Here is a 21,249-nt window from a genome sequence, read left to right on the forward strand (position 1 = left end):
ATGTGCTGGCTTTAATATTTCTTTATGCTTTGCATCTGTTTATGATCAGTGTTTTACATGCTATCCTTCTAATGCAACCTCTTGGTAAATGGTCAGTGATGCTTGACAAACTGACAAAATAAGGGTTGATTTATTATTTGATTGACTGAGCATAGTACTTGAAAAATATGCTGACATTCATTCACAGGGATGTAGAAACAAGATAAGACACATTACTTTACTACATTGTAGGATTTATTAGATGGGTTCATCTCCTGTATCATTAACAATGCTTTGAGGGAAATGATATCCAACCACTCCATAATACAAAAGACATAAAACTGGCAGGGTTAGCTCAAAGCAAGAGGGATAGAAGAGACAGGGAACCCATACTTACTGTTATAAACTTAGTGTTTATATGTACATATATATATTAATTTCTAATTACATTATGAAAGGAAAAAATGTACAATGCTACACAACAACACTATATACAAATCAATAAATAAAAGAAACCAAAAAAAAATCCAAAGGGCATTTCATCTTGTTCTTATACAAAATAGAAGAAAAAATACTGAATATAGAAAAAAGAAAAACAATTTGCAATCCATAACAATATCAATGCCATTTGCTAGAAAAGGAATTTGTTTTTAACTGTAGCAGAAGAAAGCAATGGCAACAGATGTAAGATCAGTGTTTGCAGGAAAAAAAGAAATGGCCGCATGTTCCTGGATGCACCGACTGGGTTTCCTGTGTGTGCACATGTGTGATGAAAAGGTGAAATATTTTAACTGACCATAGAAGGTGAGCCCATGCTTCCACAAAATCTTTGGTGAAGGCTGAGACACACAGAGAAAGAAAACACAATGTTGTGTGGTGTGTTAAGTCACTATTAGGTCACTTATCACTTGTGTGTGAAGGTGCTTCCATGCGCATATATTTTAACATGAAGCAGCTGAAAACTTCCAGAGGTTTTCCAGAAATCCCTAATGACAAATTCTAAATTTTTTTCAGAATGGTCATGGGTAATATGTAATATTACCACAGCTGTAATATGTATGGAGAGAGGTCATGACATCGAACCTCAGCACACTGAAAAGTTCCTTGCAAACACAGAGTTGCCAACAACTGCATGTTTCTTTCAGATGTCCTCATAAACATACACAGATGGCAGAATGAACAGGTGTGCACACCTGAAACGGCTCCAACTCTAAGACAGATCAGTCTCAGTCACTGACCGGCAGGTTTCCCGCAGAAGCAAAGCGCAATGGCAGTATTCGTTTTTTTCTTACTGACAGATGTGGAAATGCTTGGAGCCAGTTGCCCTGTCTAAAAGTGGGGCAGCTGTACAAGGACACGGTGTCTGATAGAGACACGTGCAGGTGGGAGAACAGTGTCACGGTCTGCTTGAAAGGGGAACTTAAGGACATCTTGTGAATTAAGTAAGCTTTCCTGACTCCTCATTCCCCTTTCAGTAGCATCAATCCCCTTACCCCCCTCCCCCACCCCCAGACCCTCCCTGGTCTTTGGCACACGTAGAGTAAACCTGGCAATACCCACTGTGCACCCGTCTTCCTGGAGAACAAGTGGGTTGTATGATTTAGGCACATGATGTGGGAGTTTCTCTCTCTCTCTCTCTCTCTCTCTCTCTCTCTCTCTCTCATCCTTCCCTGAACACCAGCTGACCCTAGCAAATCCAACTCTCTCACACCCCGCTTTGCAGATATCTCACACCATCATCAATACTACGCATTTCTTTCAGATATCTCTCCTTGGCGCTGGCTTTGGCAGCCTCTCAAGGGATTGGACAGTTGAAAACTGCTGAGTGTTTGTGCATGTGTCTGTGTTTGTATACACGTGTCACCCAGTTTAAATTTGGCCTTAGTCACTTGACAGAGCCAAGGAGAGTAGAGGGCAGTGTAGGCCAGCCAAGTGGTTTGGCATTCACAGTGCCAAATATACTGGGGAACAAAAGCAGAGGTGAAATGGGGAGGGGGGGTCAGCAATATTTTCCATTCATTTCTTTACTGACATTAAAAAAGACTTTAGATTTTGCATCACAACAGCACAAGCAATCGCAGGGTCCATTTCACGGCCTATACACACTGTAGCTCATTCCTTTCCTGCCTCCCTCCATGTCCCTCTTCCAACTGTCCGTACTTACAGTCACACAGATGCTTCAAGTGCATTTGGGGTCAGGCAGACCGTTTCTGTTACAGGATGAAATAGGCATGCTCTCCTCATGCAGGCAAAGTGGCTGGAAGTTGACCATTGTGGGGATCCATCAAACAGCTCCTGCTGACTGTCAATAGCCTGAAAGCCCAGTATGGGTGGCTACCGTGGAGAACACAGGCCTTGTCCAAAGGTCCCTCGTACATGAAAGGGATTTTTTTGGAGAAAGCAAGTCTCCCGAGATGCCAGCAGTAACAGTCGTCATTGAATCTCTGATTGCAACCTGCTGCTCCAGCCACACACTGCTGTCACAGGAGAGCCACTGTCTCTAGTGTGCGACCCAACATCCGGGCTGAACATGGGTCTGCCTGTTGTTTATCCAATGTCTTTTAGCACCACTTGAGTAGAAAGTAGCAAAAAACAATACCAATGTACAGTAATAGTAACAAAGAGTTAATTTTTTTTTTTAAGTTACCGAATGTTTTTTTTGTTTTTTTGGACACATTTCTGTCATTTGTTCAGTCATTTGTTCAGTCATGAGCATCATCATTCATATCCACACAAAGAAAAATAAATCCAGTCAAGGCGTATGTTTTGCCCTCCCAAGATTAACACATAGGGCCACAGGTTGTGACATCTGCTCATAGATGACTAAATACGTGTCCTTGGTGAGTTGCTCCAAACTCTCTCACTGTAGTGGTCATGAACCAGACACTGAGATGCATGACTGTGGACAGGAACAGAAGGGACGTACCCCCCTGCCCCCCTTAGGGGGTTTGAAATGGCAGTTTTCAGGCTTAGAGTTAAAAAACGTTTAGTGTTAGAAAACAGGACGGTCTCCATACCTCAACCCTACTGAAGAGTTCAAGGCAAAGCTTCATAGGAGACAGGCCCTGCTGATGCCCCAGGGGCACCCCACCTTTGAATTTAATGCCCTTTTTTAAGGCTCCGACTCCTTCTGTCACTTTAGACAGTGCCCTAGGAGAAGCAGGACAGTTTGTCACTGAGCCACACCAATGGGACCAGGCTGTGGTGCCTTTCCCTCAGGAAGGTGAGGTGATTCCTCACCCCAGTCTATGCCGACAGGTTCCAAATTCTAGGCTCCTGGCACCTTTGCTCTGTGCGGTCACAAGTGAGGCCAGTCTGTGCAGCCAAACACAAGGCCATGCTGCATTCCGGGAGTTTCTTTGCAGCAACCTAGAGGACCTCCTTTGCAGAAAAGGAGGGTTTCAAAGTAGTCGGGGGACTGGGCGGGTTTCGTTGGGGTGTGTTGGTTTGATAATGGTGATGCGGGGGTATTTTTCAGAAGATGCCTTTGGCTATTTTGAGGCCCTTCTGCTTCATACGAGGCAGAGTGGAGCTGGCCACGTGCTTGGTGCGCCCTGCTTTGGGGAAGCCCCGCTTCTTCAGCACAAAGTCATAGTTGGCAGAAGAATTCATGGCATAGAACACATTGGCATTGTCTGGAATCTTCAGTTCTGCAGGGGGCACAGAAAAATGCACCACTTAGTAACTGAACAGTGAAACAGTAATGCTTGATTCAATGTACAGCTTGAAGTATGTATGCTATAATAATACAATAGTGCATATTATTACACTGTGCATAGTATATTTAAAAACACTGTGACTGACCTTTTTCTTCTGAGATCTTCTGCAGGAGCTCGTAATCCTCTGGTCGTTCCCTGTCAAGGTTATGTTTGACCATGGCTTTCCTGATGACTGCTGGGGTCTTATCCTGACTGGTCACCTGCATGAAACCATTAAACAACAACTAAAAAATGTATCATACTCATACAGCTGATCTCCCATCCATTTATTCCAAATCTCAGAAACTTTTCACGAAAACAAATCCAGTCAGCAGCAGTTCTGTGGGCAGCTGAAGACTTAAAGAGTCTAAAAAATAAGTGTAATAAACACCTAATAAAGTATACGGTGTATATGGGACCACAGGAAATTCAGATGAAAATAAATCACAAAATCATTTATAATTTTATCAGAAATATCAGATTATATTATGGCTATTATCAGATTATATCACGGCTGGGCTAGGAGAATGTCCCACTCACCAGGATACTCTTGTACATGTTTCCGTTTTCCACATCCAGGCTGACCCGAATGATGCAGCAGTCATCCACCTGCTGGTTGTAGAGGGGCAGGGAGAGGGAGGAGTAACTGGAGACCCCTGAGACAGAGCGCTTGTGGGAGCGGGAGGCCGTGACGGGGGTGGAGGACATGGAGGAGGAGGAGGCGCTGCTGGAGCCCGAGCCAGAGCCCATCCCTGAGGTGTCCAGAGACGACAGCGAGGTGGACTCCCAGAACTGACCACAACCAAAGGGAAAGAGAACAGGGAAAAATATGTTATCAAACCCAAGTCCAGAAAACAGCAGTGTAGTTTCTGGAATTGTTCCTTTGTGGTCAGGGTTCTGTGTGCCCTGAGATGAGTTGGCTATAAAAAAGGTATTGCAGATATGAACCATCAGGAAATTTCTGTTCCGCAGGATAGCATCAGCCTGCAATACAGAACTTTTGAACATATTCGGAGCTTTATGTCATAGTTCTAAAATTCAGCCCACTACCAACGCCCAGCAAGTAGGCAAACTGATTAAAATGGAAAACTTAGTTGAACTATGGAAATATACTTGATGGGCCTGAGCTTGTGTTGGGATCAGAAGATTACATTCAACAGTGAAGTCAAGAATGAGCTTATGTGCAAGACAGGCAAATACTAAACTCACAACAAAATATATTAATTCTATATATAATTACAAGGGTCAAGAAAACCCAACAGGCAAATGAAGTTGATGAGGTAACCACACTTCACAGAAACCCTCAACCTTACTGTGCACATTTCCTCTCCAATATCACTGATGGCTACCTTGCATCGGCACTACTCTGCTGACCGTTTCGTAATGAACACTGACGCTCAGGATGAGATCACACAGAGTGCAAGGGGATGATGGTGGAGGATGGAGGGAGTGAAAGAGTTGATAAAAGTTGAAAAAAGCGTAAGTACCGTGGGAGTGGGTTCAGGCATCAGACCTCCCTTCCCTAAGGTAGAATTGGAATGTTTTACTGTAGGCGTGGAGGTCTACAAAAGGGAATTAAAGCTACAGTCATAAGGTAGTCACAGTCAGAACAAACAGCCGTTTGCCCCTGTTCAGCCCTACCTATTCTGCATGGCCACTGACAGCACCGCTTCTTACCGCCTCTAACACACTTAATTACCACCCCCGTGAGCAATAATTCTAATAATGCATTGGAGATATAAATATCTACAAAGGCAACCACACAGAACATTTGGAAACACTTGTAAAGTGACAACATAAATTACTGATTTGTTGGGACTTTGAGATTTAATTAACTGTAAAAAAACTAAAAACTAGCAGTGTCAATTTCAGTGCAAATGGTGTGATGTTGGCTAAAGACCCAGTCATCATTTATCATTTAAAAGCATTCCTCATGGGCTAGAAGCACTGGGAGCTGCTCTAGTAAAACATACCTGCAAAGATCATAAATACTGAAGTATAATGAGTGGTCCAATGCTTTTGTTACACTTCTGAATACCTTATGAAACAGGGTTTGTGAGCAATGCCTGAGATCAGTGACTACACTCCACTGTTCTGACAGTGTAGTCTCAACCTGTATCTCCAGGAAGCCCCACTGTACACCTGTGCTGCCTGTCTGACAGTCTGGTTAAACCCCATGCTCTCTCATTCTCTAATAACCTGGTAAGGACCTCCCCTGCTCCTCCTCTGATCCCTTCTCACCTTCTTCTCGTGGGCATCCGGCGAGTCGGAGATGAAGCTGATGCTGACCTCCTCTACGTCAGAGCTGCTGGAGCCAGCGGAGGTGACGCTGAGGGAGTCTCCCCCGTCCCCTCCTGCAGAGCTCCCGAGGACAGACCCGTAGCGCAGCTGGTCGAAGGACTTTGAATGGGAGCTTCCTGCACTGCTACAGCTAGCCTCGGCGTTCGCTGGCTGCCGACTGGGGGAGAGAGGGCGAGAACCACATCAAGGCCATATCAAGATACAGCATTTAAATAGAAATACAAGCACACATGAATACACATTTACACATGCTTACCGCCCTAACAACATGTGCGCTTGCATACTGTACATAAGCACAAGCACACAGTATTCAAGTACTCACTGCACAGGCATGTGTATCAATGGCCAAAACCCCATGTTCTTTAATATAAGCTATTTTATTCTAAAATAGTTTGCAAATGCTACACTGCCACAGCAATGTTTTGCAACTATATACAAATGTATTTTGTATCAATCAATCTTATCGGTATGGTAAATGCAACAGCAAATACACAAATGACACACATTTGTGTATACAGTAGGTGATAAAGAAACAGCTGCCTCAGCATTTCTGAATTTCTGGTGACCACTCTGACCGAGGCATACTGCTGAAAACGAGAACACAGAAGAAGGGTAAAGAAAAAAGGCTTGAGACTCACTCGCTCCAGCGCTTGATAATTCCAGAGTTCTTCTTTGCCTTTAGAGTGTTGCTGGCAGATTCTGACAAAGGCTCAATTTCACACGACTGGCTGTAGCTGTGAGTACAACAAGTGTTATGTCAGCATGAGGCCGCGTCTGTGCTGTTGCTCTTTCAGCTCATTCGTCTAATGTGCACCCCTCATCTTACATCTTACTATTATACCCCAGCTTGATTAAACATTCAATTCTTATTGGTTGATTATTTTCAAATACCCTGTACAGAGATAAAGAAGTATGACACAGCTATGAAGTACTTCTAGTGGAAGTGACCACCAAATAATCTATTTGCACAGCTTTGGTATACTGTATGTGGAATAAACCAGGATTTATTCCTTACATATTCCACTAGCTTAGTGGCATATATGTATATTTTCATTTAAAAATTAAAACATAGGTAATGTATCTTCTTGTCACAAACCGTCTCCCTCACCTTTCTGCCTCAGTGAGCTTCTCCACCCCAGAGAACCACTCTCTGAAGTGGCTGTCGCATGTGAAATTGTAGTTGTTACAGGCCAGCTGCAGAAGCTTGATCTGAGCGATCACCTCAAATTCCTGTGCGCAGTTGAAGAGAGAGAGAGAGAGAATAAGTTAATTACTTGAACTTATACCTGTCCCACAGCACTGCTGAATGTCTACCGGTGTAATACTGAATTGCAGAAAATTAACCCTCACCTTTCTTCTCTTCTCAAAATTGATCAGTCCGCCCTGCATTAGAAAGGCAGATGAATAGGACGCAGCATGGGTTAATTCAGCATGACATGAGCTACACATTTTATACTTCTGCCTTTTGAGCAGGAGAGAACATTTTTCTGATGACTACCAAAATAGTGAATGTGGTACATTGTGCTTTCTCTCATATATCTCAGCACACCAACAAAAAAGATGCATAACGGTGTGACAATGTAAACACGTCTGAAGCACAGGTAGATAAGCAGCTCAGAGCAGGTTTCTCAGAGCTAGCAGGGCCCTGAATGCAGTATGCGGGTGAGACTTACATCCATGAAGTCCTTCATGGCGGTATCCATCATGACCAGGTCAGTCAGGAAAGTGCCCAGGTACGGAATGGTCCCCTGCATTACACCCTGCGGACACAGGAGAGGAGGCTTAGCTATGCCTTGTGCGCAAAGGTCTGAGTCGTACATCTACTGTATTATATTACAGACTCATATTCAAGCTCAGGTTCTGGTTATAAAACAAGAGAAAACAAATAATTTAATTAAGAATTAGTTCTTCCAGTGAAATAACAAAGTGAGGAATGGAGAAAATGGCAGTGTTGGTGCATGATTGCCATTATCAGCAGGCACTAATGGTAGACACACAAAAAATTTTATGTACCGTCATTTGTGTGCAGCATTCAGCTGGATAATTGCTATCATTATTATGTACTGATAAGTTCTTTATTGTGTTTTTTATAAGATGCCATTTTTGAACATTGGCGTTAGAGGGCACTAGATGACTTCACAAAGCTGCAAAGCATCATTAACTCCACATAATGTCCACTAGTAGGAGCTGTGCAAGATGAGCAATGAGCAGGAAAACACTTATGAAAAGGCTTTCATTCAGGTTATTTGCTATGCTAATATGTTCCCCCAGTTACTTTCATAAAGAAGAAATGTTATATTTCGACATGGTTTAAGGAGCTGAGTGTATACAGAATGAGTAATCACTGACACCACATCCAAAAGGGAGACTGAGGTAATAAACTACTAATATTTGGGATACCTCAAGAAAATGTCCAAAAAGGAACTAAACTGTTGTGATGATTAAGCGTATAAACAGAGACAGCAATCATTCTTGTGCAGCAGAAGCAGGTATAACTGACATACCTGACATGATATATTCAAACCAAAACTTGACACATCAGTTATACCTGGTACCTTTGCTACCAAAGAGCCAAATATTTTGCTGCACAACGCTGTGCTGTAAAAAGTTCAATTTCCTGCCAAAAAGATGATTCTTTCTGTAATGCTTCTTGTGGTAAGCACATCGTATGGCCGCCTATACTCACTGGAACACTTCCGTACAATACTCTGACCAGACACACCCTGCCTGTGACTTCTCCCTCCCTCACTGCTTCCCCACTACCCCCACTCTCTTTCGCATTTTACTGTGCTTACCAGATCTCTCTGCTGCTGGTGCCTCTTCTGTGCTCGTTTTGGGTTGATCTCCAGGGTGGCAAATTTGGAGGTTCCCTCCTAAGCAGGGTGGAGAGCACAGATAAACCTGGGTCAGAAGGGCTGCTCATACAGTGCAACTAGGCCATAGTATGAGCCTGTTACAAAGGAAACGCTATCATGTACAGGTTATTCCATTGTCTACTTCTCCTGTGGGTGGAAACCTTATATTCACATTAGGATGATATCATCATATGTTTTAAAAGACGGTGTACTTTTTTTTATTTTTATACTTGAAACGAATGGAGACAAATGTTTTATCGTCACCACACCTGGGGCTTAGTTATTATATTAGAACTTATAATAATCTTCAGAGGCACGTCCTCTGAAGAAGTGGGTTGGAAGGTAAACACAAGTCGAGAAAAGTAAGCGTGTTCTGTGTCTGATGCAACAGGGGTGATCCCTCTTTCCGCATAGAGGAACTGATGCAAGCCACGCTGCTTGGCTTTGACTGGCCCACAGAGATAGCGCAAGAGAGGGAGGGTGTGACCCCAGGGAGATCCCATGCTGGCACAAACATCATCAAAGGCAGTGAAGGGGGGTTCTTATCTCTCCCACCACCCACCTCTGATGTCAGCAGGGATTCCCTCCTCAAACCCTCCCCCACCTCACCCAGCCCACTGCCTTTACTGAACCCTGGAAAGAATCTGAAGAATGTGTCAGTGGGGTTCTGAGGAAATGCGTTGGAAGGGGAGCGGGCTCCACTACGTCACGCTTGTTCAAAGGCACGTCCGCTGTATGCTTCACAGCTTAGGAATGCACAGCAAACCAGAGGAGCACTGAGAGCTGGCTGCAATGTAAGCCAGCCAAAGCTCCTGTCCACTCCACAGCCATGTCAATGGGACTACAGTGGATTCACACAACTGGGCTACAGATATCTTCAGAGATTCTGAGAGTCAGAGGTCCTCTGCAGGAGAACTTAATTAAGAAATGCTGCTGAAGGCGGTGAATGCCATGTCATCGAAGTGAATGGCAGGCAGATACCAGAGCTGGTAACTGGCCCGCCTTACTGACTACGTTCTGACAAAGGGTTGAGTGTCAATCCTATGTTAGAGTGAAACATAATGACAGCAGTGCAAGTGAATATCTACTGAACAGTGAAGTTTAAACCAGCAGGCGAGAAACGCAACACCATGCCACGCCGTAAAAACCACGAACTGACTAATCGCCCCCCCCCCCCCCCCCCCAATCAATATAATGAGCCAGGCTCAAATGTTATGTTTGTTTGTGGTTGCTGTGGAAGCACAGTAACAGAGACGAGAGGCAAGCTGCAGCCCAGGTACACTTCCTGTGTGCCGCTCAGCCCCTGCAACACGGGGGCCGTAGGTGGGTGTCCACTTCCTGTGTTGCAGCGCTGCCATTTCTCAGAAACAAACACGTGCCAGGTGGGTTTTGACTCAGCACTCTTGGTTTAGACCCTTGCAGCAGAGAGTGACCTGGATCCAATCTATATTTGCCCTAAGCTATGATCTAAATAATAAATGCAAATGCTTTTTTTTCCACCAGCACTGTTTCATGAATTGATATCATTAAGCATTGATCAGTAAAGCATAAAAATAATGTTGACTGAATCCAGGTCACAATCTCTAAGACAATCCGTGCAGGTAAAGACAGAGCTCTTCAGCTGCAATCTGACTGAACGCTACCTGAAGCCCAGCTCACCTTGATGAGGAGCTCCCGGCTGAGCGAGTGGTTGTTCTCATCAGAGAAGATCTCGGACAGCTCCTGGAAGATTCGGAAGTTCTCTCTGCAAGAGACCAACCAGGAGAGAGAGAGCAAAAGAGACATAAAGAAAGAGAGCGGTCAGTGCCATAGCTGTGAAAAAAAGCATTCTGACTCACACCCCTTAAAAATAACACTCCCACAGGCCATGCCCTCTGTGCCCCACCTGGACACCTCATCCCACGTCCTCTTGAGCCGGTGGACAGAGTTACACTGCAGGGCAGAGAGAATGGCACGCAGGGAGGAGAAGTTCTTCAGAATCCGGCACTCCTGTTCACACAAATAAAAACACTTTACATTTTTGGTAATTCACTTTGGATTGTTTATTTAAGAGTGTAACATTAAACAAAACAGAGACATACATAAATAAAACATAAATAATAATAATAATAATAATAAAACAGAAGGGGGGAGAGAGGGAGAAGGGAACAGAGAAAGAGAGAAAGGTATTATAGCACACCGCTGAATGACTACTTTAAATGGACAGGAAAACCCCCTCTCTGCATTATTGAAAAGGAGAGGTCACATTACAGGGCCTCACCCTGGCCACTTCGATCCAGCGCTCCACCAGCTTGGCTCTCTGCGTGGGCTTGAGCGTACGCTCGCTCAGGCAGGTGGCAATGACGCAGTTGGTGACGCAGTTGAACTGGGCCACAGTGGCCCGGATGGTGGGTGCCAAGTGCTCCTTCCCTTTCTTGTCTCTCTGAGACCAGATGCTCCCCAAACAGTGGTATGGGACCACCTTCTTGAACAGCTCCTACAGGTTCAGTTTGGAGTCAAGGAAAGGAGGGAGGGATGGAAAGACAAGAGAGGGGGGGGGTAAATAAATGAGGTGAAGGCCTTTAGATAATGCAGCTGGGCAATACATCTTCAACAGTAGACAAGCGAAGGGAGGACATGCCTCCAGTTGACATTCATGAATGACTGTATTGTGTGGTGTGTCCTTACTATCCCTCCATGGCGTGGGGTATAATAACGGGCCTCGGCACCACAGCAGGAAACAGCCAGGAGTTTGTGGGGGAGTATGGGCTGTGTGAGTGCACGCTGCCGCAGTCGCTCACCGCATCCATGAGCGTGAACTGCTCGGCCACCACAGCCGGGTCGAAGGACAGGAAGTCTGGCCGCTCGTCTTCATAGCCGTTCTCCTCCAGCATGGCGAAGGTGCAGGTGCTGTGGTCCAAGCCTGGGAGCGGTCAGGGGACAATGGAAATCACAGTGAAGATGATATCCCAAAGGACATGAAGATGACTCTTGCTTTTGACACATGGTACACCCATCTCTCTTGTCAGTGTCCCAGGCAATTTGAAAAGGGTGTTGTCATTACCTGGTGTGCAGACAATACAGTTCTCAGTCATTGTGCTGAAGAGCCTGACCTCATATCCGCTGACTCACTGTGCCAGCATTGATTTGGCAGTCATTCAGACAGTTATAACGGCAATAACCGATCCCGTCCCCGAACCCTACCCCCACCAGCCTTGAATCAAAGGCACTCCCCCTCATAAAACACCACCTCCTTGATGAAGACGGTAAGCTGAAACCCCCCCCCCCCCCCCAATGACTCACCATCCTGCTCTGGGTGCCGACGGTGGAACTGGGCCAGCAGGTTGCAGGCCCGGCGCTCCAGGTCCGATCCCGGGAAGTTGAGGTGCAGGTAGGAGATGAGACGTCGAAGGCAGCTGTACTCTGGAGGCTTCCAGAAGTCCTCAGAGTACTGATCCAGCCAGGCTCCCAGTATGGATGAGATAGTGCTGTGGAGAGAGGAAATAATGAGGGGAGAAAGGTTAGTCTATTGTGTTTTAGTCTTGTTTTAGTCTTCTAAAATGGTATTTCCCCTTTCAAGTAGAAAATAACTTTGTTTAAGTGCACATGACACTAATGCACATGTTGTAGCAGTGGGCTCCCCCAACATCCAGGCCCAAGTCTCTAACCCTGTTTTCTCGACCTGGCCGGCTAATCATCCCTCAGATTAGTTATTTAGTTTCATTTTTTATCATGCAAGGTACTAAATGCTATCCATTCTTCTTCTTCTCATTATTATTCTACTTTGCTCCCATTCTGCCCTCCATCAAAAACTCACTTCTTCAGCTCTGTGCGGTCATCGTGGGTCATTCTGGGCCCCTCTGCACTGGAATGCTGCTGCAGCTTAGCAAACCTGCAAAACACAAGAGGAGAACCTGAGAATGCCACCTGGCCACCCATGTACAATACCGCACACCAGGGCCACAGTCCCACGCAGAGTCCCCCCTGCTCTCTACCTGTTCAGCAGCAGGTCCAGCACCTGCTTGGTGGTGGTGAAGGAGCGGTAGGTGCAGAGGAAGATGGTGACGTAGGTAGAGTCGTTGCCTCGGAAGGCAGTCACCATGTACTCCACCAGCTTTTCCAGCGTCCCCGCCTTGATGGTGCGCACCTTGCATGTCTCATACAGGCTGAGGGCGGAGTCCGTCTCCACCCCGAGCCACCGCTGCCCCTTGCTGGCTGTTTGGTGGACCTGCACCTTCCGCAAGGTGATGGTGTAGATGGCCCCTTCCTCCACTTCCTCCCCAATCTCCTGGGTCGAGTTCTGTGAGAGGGGGACAGCAATTTGAATGGCAGGTACCATCCCACTAACAGACCTGGGCCAAATACATAATTCTTTTGGATTCAAATACCTTTGTACACTTGTCTGGTGTTTTGGAATCTACAAAACTCTCTCAAATAGTGCAAACCCCATCATCTGGTCCTCTTTGTTGGCTCAATTACACCAAGCAAGATCCATCAAGCACAAAAAAGTGACCCGTGTTTGACCACTAATAGAGCACTCCCATGACCTCTCTTACTTTTTCGGTCCTGAACACACCCATGACTCTCTGATGTTGTGACCGATAGTGCATTTTGATGTGGTTTCAGGATAATGCAGGCACAGTGCATGGAGAGTGCTGCAGACCAGAAGCACTGTCATATTTGATTTGCTGAAAGCCTTGCAGCTACCTGCGTCAGAGCCCCGGTTAGGAAAGCCTGCTCCTCCTCCAAAAGCATAAAAGCGCACTCTGTCTAAAGATGACTAATGCAATCAACTCTAAATACTACAACATAAATTCATTTTTGATTGGTGGCTATGTCAATACCTCAAAATAAAGTTGTTTTTGATTTGTAGGTGGGGTGGACAGAACCCATGGTTACAGCTTTGTGACGCAGGTTGGCTAAACTATATATACACAGAAGACTGTGTGCATCCATACCTCTGTGTGTGTGTGTGTATGCGTGTGTGTGTGTGTGTTTGTGGAAAGCCATGGGTCCTGTTGTGACCACCTATTACAAACAAAGCCCTGCAAGATAGGAGACTATTCCAACCCCCAGGCAAAACAGAGCCGCAGTTGCAAACCTGAGCTCAAGTTTCAAACAGACAAGCAAGAGCCACAAGGGCCATTTCACACAAAAGACAGCTCTGTGCAGCTGAGATCCAAGTCAGTGTTTTCTCCGAATGCATTCCCTATCTCTCCCAGAATGGATAAACAAGGCAGGATAAGGCTGTCATATGACCTGCCAAAAAGGGCCTTGTGCTTTGAATGCAAGCCCTTTCCTCTCCATGAGGACAAATACTGAGTTCCTGTGCTTCAGAGTGTCCTCAGTGTCACAGTCACATTTCAAAACACGCGTCTGTCAGAAGACAGGATGTGCTCCAATTAATTTATGAAGGAGGGATCTGCAATTAAAAGCCAAAGGGGCTTAGTTAACTGTTTGTGAGGACTGCATTGCCTTGAGATGAAGACAAAGACAAAGAAAAAATAGACGAGGAAAAAGATACAAAAGAAGAAGATGAGGACAAAGAAGAAGAAGAAGAAGAAGAGGAAGAAAGACACAAGTGGTTCTTTAAACCAGGGACAGATGCTGAATTGTTCTGCTTTGCTTCCATACTGGCCTTTCTCTGGCAGGACTGGCTTCCTAGCCAGCACCCATCAGATAACACTGGCACCCACCCAGAGGCAACGTTAGTCAAGGGGCCAGTATGGGAGGCCTCAGCCAACCCCCAACGAGGCTGGGGTAAGGGAGTTCCAGAACCCTAGCCCAAAGAGAGGGATTGCGGGTGATTAAACCTGGCAGGCCTTCCAGTGTGCTGTGGGGTCTTTGCAGAAAGATGAGTACTAAGCACACTAATCTCCTATACTGAGAGTGAGAGTAGAAAAGGGAAAAGGATGTCAACAATTGCAGAAATAAACACATTTCTATTTCAGTTTTCTGGTTAGGCGAAAGCAAGGCTTAGGGAAACCCCTTCATCGGGAATGTCCAGAGTCTGACACACACTTCCTCTCTCTTGCTGAAACAGAAACTAAGACATGGTCTCAGCCTCTCCTGAGGTTAATTCAGGTCGCACAATCCCACTAAATCCCATTCTTTACTCTCTTTCACTACGCCATATCCCATCCCACATTCAAACACTCGCTGTGCACACGTCCATCGTGTTGAGCCCAACAGCCCAACAGCAGGTCAAAGTTCCCTCTCAGCGGTCTGCTCTGATCCTTTGGTCTTGAGCGCACACCTCAGAAACACAACCAGCAGCCTCGTGCAATGCCTGGAATGCAAATGCGACCAATTTTCAATGCTCTTTCTTATCAGTGGTTTCTGTGCCGAGAAAGAGAGGCACTTAGCCTCTTTGTTACTCAGCAATTCTGGAACATTTCTATGGTTGCGCCATTGCCCTCATCCCACTGATGATGAATTACAGGGAATAAACTTCACTTTAGACATGCAGCTTCATTCCCTGCTCTGCTGCCAGGAGAAGACATGTAGAAGTGTTAGTCTGTAAGACGTGTGTGCGCTCAAGAACCCTCACGTCCGTCTTCCAAACCTCACCTTTTTGGTCAACAGTTCCTTTGTTCCACAGCATGCGTTTAGCTATGAGCACTGTACACATTACTATGAGCGGTTCAGTGCACTTTATTGGTGCCTTCTGTAAATTTGTCATCGCTTTTGCTCATTTATCTCATCTCAGCCATTTTGCATGCTTGTTTTAATGTTAATAATACAGAAATCACAGTCAGCACAAGAGTTTAGAGGCACTTCTAATTCTAACAGCATAGCATTGCTATGGGCTGCTCCCCACTGTGTCTGCCTTAACTATGCCAAAGTGGTGCAGTCCAAGGCATGGACCGCCTTAACAAAAGAACAAGCTACACTAACCTCTGAGGAGCTCCAGAGGGACATGACCCCAGAGTGAGTCATTACCCTTATGGTCCCGATCCCCTGTGGACTGCAGTGAAGGTACACTCCCCATCAGCTCCTGCTAGTCACATTTCTCCCTAGTCACATCTCCATCTGTCAACCCCTTACAAGTGGCTTCAGTGCAGTTTCCATGGAGAAGGGGCCTGTTGTGCCAGTGGCTGGGGCAGGCCAGTCAGGCGACACCCTCCCAATTCCCCCTGTTCCTCAGCAGAGGCACACACCCAGTGTGTACCTTTCCCCTGTGATTAGACATCAAACCTAAATCCAGTTATATCACTATAAAAATGTAAAAACACACCACACTGAAACTGGGGTCGCAGTTACTTCGGTGCGATTATACATAGCCAAGCATTTCCGCTTCCCAGGATCCGTATTTCCATGAATGCTATGAATGTGAGGATCAGCGAATTTGATTAAAATGAAAATAAGCATGTAATAAGCAGGCGCTTATGAAAATCCCAGCTTTGTCTAAAAAATATTCAATTCATTTTCCTCTCACCCATATCCTTTTCTGTTTAGTGAAAGCAAACTGGTGCTTTGAGTGCCAAATGATTTGTAATCCTTGAAAGGATTGGTTCCAGAAGATTATCTGTAGGACCTGTGGGACAGACAGATTGATACATTTGCTTTTCGTGTTGCTTTTTGTTTTTTTCTCCCCCTTTGTCCATTTTTCTCTGTCCCTCTGCAGCCTGGTTGCAGAAGCCGGCGCTTAAAGGCCAGACCTTGACTGTGAGGACAGGCACCGGAGCACTAATCAGCTTAGCCGCACAGTCTCCGCTGCGCTATCGTTCCCAGCCCTGTGGGCGGCCAGCGCAGGGGAAACTGGGCCCCACTCCAAAAACTGGGGTTACACTGCACTCTGTTACCCCGCCTCCTCAGCCAAAATTACAGGGAAAAAATATTGCAGGGGAGGGGCAGATCACAGAAAGCTATTCTTTTGATGCTTCACCAAAAAAAAGTTTTCTTTTTGTTACTCTTTTTGCCGGTTGAAGCTAAAAATGGACAGGGTGACGTGGAAAGGAGGAAGAAGCAAGAAACAAAAACTTACTGTAAACTACAGTTTACTGTAAAATGAATAAATCCATAAATAAACAAACAAATACAGAATCAAAAACCCAAAGGCTAAGAAAATCACATAGCAACAGGCGGCTACTGCTTTCCAAAGCAGAAATATACCTGTGGCTGACCACTGACTGGCTGAACATCAGCAGTGGGACTATTGGGTACGTCTCCATGGCAACTAGAGGGAACTCCCAGAGCGGGAGAGGAAATGAAGAGAGACTGAGTGTGCAAGGGAGCATGCCAGTGTCATTCACTCAGCCTCTGTCTGAGTCAGCAGTCAGACATCAAACTGGATTCTTCAAATAGAGACTGGGTTGCTCCGGATGCCCAGGACAACTGGTTTCATGGTTACAGTAATACAGAAACAAACAGCCGCTAGCAGCAGATACGTTTCAGTCTGCCCGTTTTCTCTGAAGTTCTGAGGAATCAACTTTGATGCAAGACACTGGGAACCTCAGGTCTCTCATTGCAGGAGATATAATCACACACATGTAAACACATAGGCCTACATACTGAAGTACAAACACACGCGTGCACACACACAGTAAACATAAAAAGTGACGTGCACATGCAAACGCACGGACAGACACAGACACACACAGACATAAAGAAGCTCACATTCCTGCCCAGTTGTTATCAGACAGCGGATTAGACGAAGCACGCCGATGGCAGAAGGAGCGTAGAGGAGCAGTTTCCAGGGTCAGTGAGGAGGAAGGCCGAGGCAGAAGCCAAAACAAACAGGGCAGCTTCCTCAGGGCACGGGGGCGGCCAGCTGGCCCACAACCTCCCATTGTCTCCCCCTTTCTGCGCCCTGTTTACACTGGACCGCTCTCGCAGAGTGCCTCCCTCCAGCAGAGCCAGCGCTGCCCTCCATTGTGGAAAACAGGCCTCCTTTTTCTGACTTTTTCTTTTTAATTATTACCTTTTTTTTTCTTTTTCACACCAACTGCCTCTCATGCCATTATGGGTAATATTCTTACATATCCATCAATGCCACACCACCTGCACACCAGCAGTCCTGTGGCTGGAGCATGTACATTGTAGCATTAATCACAGTGCTACAGGAGGGAGCACACACACACAAACACATACACATGTGGGCCGTCCATTCTCCACTGTATCTGTCCAAAAGCTGCTTCCGTAGACCACAGATCCACTATCGTCTGTCACATGACAGTAAAATAATCCAAACCTACAGAATGGCTCTGTTTGTGTGTGCTTTTGTTGCTCGCTATCAGGTCTTGATGGCTTATTAAAGCACAGATGTGTCTCGGCAAACCAAGCCATGGATAAAAAAAATAAAGAAATAAGAAAAATGGTCTTTTTGTTTTCACACATGCTGTGAAAACAAATGCAGGCATGTGTGACAACAAAAAGACCGTTTTTCTTATTTCTTTATTTTTTATACAAGGATCTAGCATGGATTAAAAAGACATTAATTAATCAACGTAGAGCGTGTTTGAATTTTTAATTGCTTTTGTTGCTTTACACTTCAGTGCCTTTATCTCCATAGCGTGAGGGTGTTTGCCCCCTGTACTCACAACTTGCAGCTCAATCTCCTCCTCTGGCTCACGCGAATTCACCCCCGGGGCAAGCATCCCGGCTAATTGGACAGGAATTCCAGAGTGTGGGGTCTGGCCCAGGGCAGCGAGTCCCTGGGAGGGTGAGTTTAGTTTTGCTTTTGTGTGGATTATTATCATCAGTCATCAATAGACATTCCACAGGCACTCCGGCGGCTTTGAGTGGCAAAGAGGAGGCATTCGGGTGGATTTACCTATTTATCGTTCCAGCACACAGACACACACACACACACACACACACACTCTCACACACACACACACACACACACACACTCTCTCTCACACACACACACACATACTCACACACACGCACACACACACACACTCTCAAACACACACACACATACTCACACAAACACACATACTCACGAAAATACACACACTCTCTCACACACACACACACACACACACACACACACACACACACGCATATAAAGAGGTGTTCAGTTGTGTAAGAAGATGGGAAGTGGAGACAGTCCTCCCCCGCACCGCTACCGCACCCACAGGGCACAGACACAGTATGAACACGCTGACCAACACCTGCTCATCACTGCACTGTGGGTTTACAGTAAGGCACGTGACCAACGCCAGGACAGGCGGGGGAGACTACAGTGTTGCTAAAGAAGGGAAACACGCAGCGCGTGTAGGAAAGGAGAAGAACAGGGCAGCGGAACTGCGGCCTGCAGCAGCGCTGATCCAGAGCTGATAGAGGAGTGCAGCCTGACCCCGCCCCCCACCCACAAACGAGCGAAACGAGAAAAGACGCCAGAAATAGAAAGAGAAGGAGAAACGGGGGGTGGAAAAACCCTAATTAAAATCACTGGAAATCCCCCTTTCACTTGACTTTTTTGCAAATTACCCTCGTATGGACCAGCCAGGGGCCCATGACCTCAGCCACCCCAAGACAGCATCAAATTGGTAAAGATAAAAGGCATATGAGCTGAACATCACACATGAAAAAGCATTCCTGTCTGGAAAGTGTGTTAGAATGACTGCCACAGTGCCAATTGACGAAGAGGCCAATTGAATACGTGTTGGAAAATTGACTGCAGGGAACACTGGAAGGAAACCAGGAACACAGAGTAAACTGTCTCTTCACAAGGCTGATTTACAAATAGAACCCATATCCAATGATATAATTTCCCTATGGCTTGTTTCCGCCTAGCGCCATCCAAGGATTGCTTCCACATATTTTCTGTAAATGAACAGTGAGGTTTTTGTTTCTGCCTTTCCCCCAAACCCCCCGTCGAGCCTATCCAAGCCGTTTGCCTAAAACAGACATTTCCCATGCATTGTTTCATTTTATTCCCCTTGTTGTTCATTTTCATTGAAGACTGTTTAAATACCCCCTTCAGTGTTTTGATTGTCAAATTCCCCTCAGAACTCCCGCCTGTTCCCGATGTCGTCATTCCTCACTCAGTGTCAATAACACACCGCCACCTTTCCAGGAATCATACGAGTTAACAATCCCAAATAATTACAGGAAACTTCAAAGCCTGGCAAGACAGAACTATTATGTTACTCTCAACATTTTTCTGGCGCTTGTGGTTATCCTGGTTTGTTTTTGGTTGGGATGATGGACTTAGAAGCCGCTTTGAACAAATACATTAGCTAAAGCATTAAATGTAAATGTGTATTAAAATGTACTCTCATTTCAGAACCAATGGAAGGTAGCAGGATACATTGAGCAATGTTGAACTACTACAGTGTGGAAAAGCTTGCGACACAGCTACACAAATGTTGAAGCTGAAAATCAACCAATAAACAATACAGATAAAAATGTATAAAATAAATAGAATAATATTTGTTCAACAAGTCAAGTGGAAAACGTGGCTACAGTTATGTTTATGTTTTTCTGAGCAGAGATATCCTGTCCACTTAGTAGCCTTCTAACAGTGCGTAAACATCGACAAGAACTGACATTCACAAATTCTTGCTTTCAAACAAAACGTACCAGCAATATGTGACACAGGCTGTCCCCATAAGATCCAAAATGTTCAGTAACCAATGGACAGGACCATCTAGTTCCCCGAAAAGCAAACACAAACCGTGCCAATAACACAGTGGGCCTAGAACACAGCCCATTACAGGAGAGTTGCATCCTCAGAAACAATGGCTTTGGGAATCCTGTGAGAGAATGTTGCCATTTTGGGCCCAAGCTAATCATTTTAATGTGGTCCCTTCCTCCACAGCTGCATCCTCCTCCTGCTCTCAGGAAGTCACCTGAGCTGCTGAGCTCTGTCCAAAGTCCAGGCCTGGAGGGACCAAGCTCCTCGTGATCCTGGGGGCCATCACTGTCCCTCTTTATCTCTCTCACTCCAACTCCCGGAAAACATTTATCCCACAGACATTCAAGCACCACAGCACAACATGTTTACAGTGCTTTAGTGTTGCAAATATTCTACGGTTCCAAGGTCGACTATTCAGACAAACAAACCCTGCTTTCCATCAACAAAGCCCAGGACTTTCTCTTTTGCACAATACCGGCTCATTGACTCAACACAGGGTATAATCACATTTGCAGGTACAAAGACTAAGAAAATCAATGAATTTCAATCCTTGATTCTTCTTCACAAAGACAAAACTCTGGTGTATTGTCATTTTGTAAATTACTAAGCATTCAAATCCTAATTTAAGTGACAGACCAATATTCTCTGTCAATTTCCTTTTGAAGAAACAAATATTTGGGTTTCACCCCTTATTTCAGTGCCCCCAATTCTGTCATACACTAAAGCAGCCTCTCTAGAGGGGCTCACCTTAGGTTTTTAATTAAATGTATTAAAGGATTTTAATTAAATGTATAATAATCTGGGGCCTTTAGCCATTCCCACCAAGGCAAACTAGGGAATCTGGGAG

At 45.5% G+C, this 21,249-nt stretch overlaps 1 protein-coding gene across 3 annotated transcripts in view; it reads right to left on the reverse strand.

Annotated features, from left to right (window-relative positions):
- Positions 1-216: 216 nt before the first annotated feature.
- The window catches only part of LOC133140777 (ral guanine nucleotide dissociation stimulator-like), a 46,730-nt gene continuing 25,697 nt past the window's right edge, over positions 217-21,249 (reverse strand). For 2 of the 3 annotated variants that reach the window (XM_061260978.1, XM_061260976.1), the window contains exons 2-18: positions 12,808-13,112; positions 12,630-12,704; positions 12,116-12,300; positions 11,614-11,735; positions 11,094-11,309; positions 10,719-10,822; positions 10,493-10,577; positions 8,774-8,851; positions 7,652-7,738; positions 7,329-7,361; positions 7,087-7,208; positions 6,617-6,712; positions 5,919-6,135; positions 5,165-5,239; positions 4,218-4,469; positions 3,784-3,898; positions 217-3,629 (exon numbers count right to left, since the gene is read on the reverse strand). In XM_061260978.1, the coding sequence (XP_061116962.1) occupies positions 3,454-3,629; positions 3,784-3,898; positions 4,218-4,469; positions 5,165-5,239; positions 5,919-6,135; positions 6,617-6,712; positions 7,087-7,208; positions 7,329-7,361; positions 7,652-7,738; positions 8,774-8,851; positions 10,493-10,577; positions 10,719-10,822; positions 11,094-11,309; positions 11,614-11,735; positions 12,116-12,300; positions 12,630-12,704; positions 12,808-13,112 (2,343 nt within the window). In that variant the 3' untranslated portion in view covers positions 217-3,453. The remainder of the gene's footprint in view (positions 3,630-3,783; positions 3,899-4,217; positions 4,470-5,164; positions 5,240-5,918; positions 6,136-6,616; positions 6,713-7,086; positions 7,209-7,328; positions 7,362-7,651; positions 7,739-8,773; positions 8,852-10,492; positions 10,578-10,718; positions 10,823-11,093; positions 11,310-11,613; positions 11,736-12,115; positions 12,301-12,629; positions 12,705-12,807; positions 13,113-21,249) is intronic. The other variant, XM_061260977.1, reaches the window with a different exon arrangement.

This window comes from Conger conger, chromosome 11 (assembly GCF_963514075.1).
Source record: "Conger conger chromosome 11, fConCon1.1, whole genome shotgun sequence".
Classification (NCBI taxonomy): domain Eukaryota; kingdom Metazoa; phylum Chordata; class Actinopteri; order Anguilliformes; family Congridae; genus Conger; species Conger conger.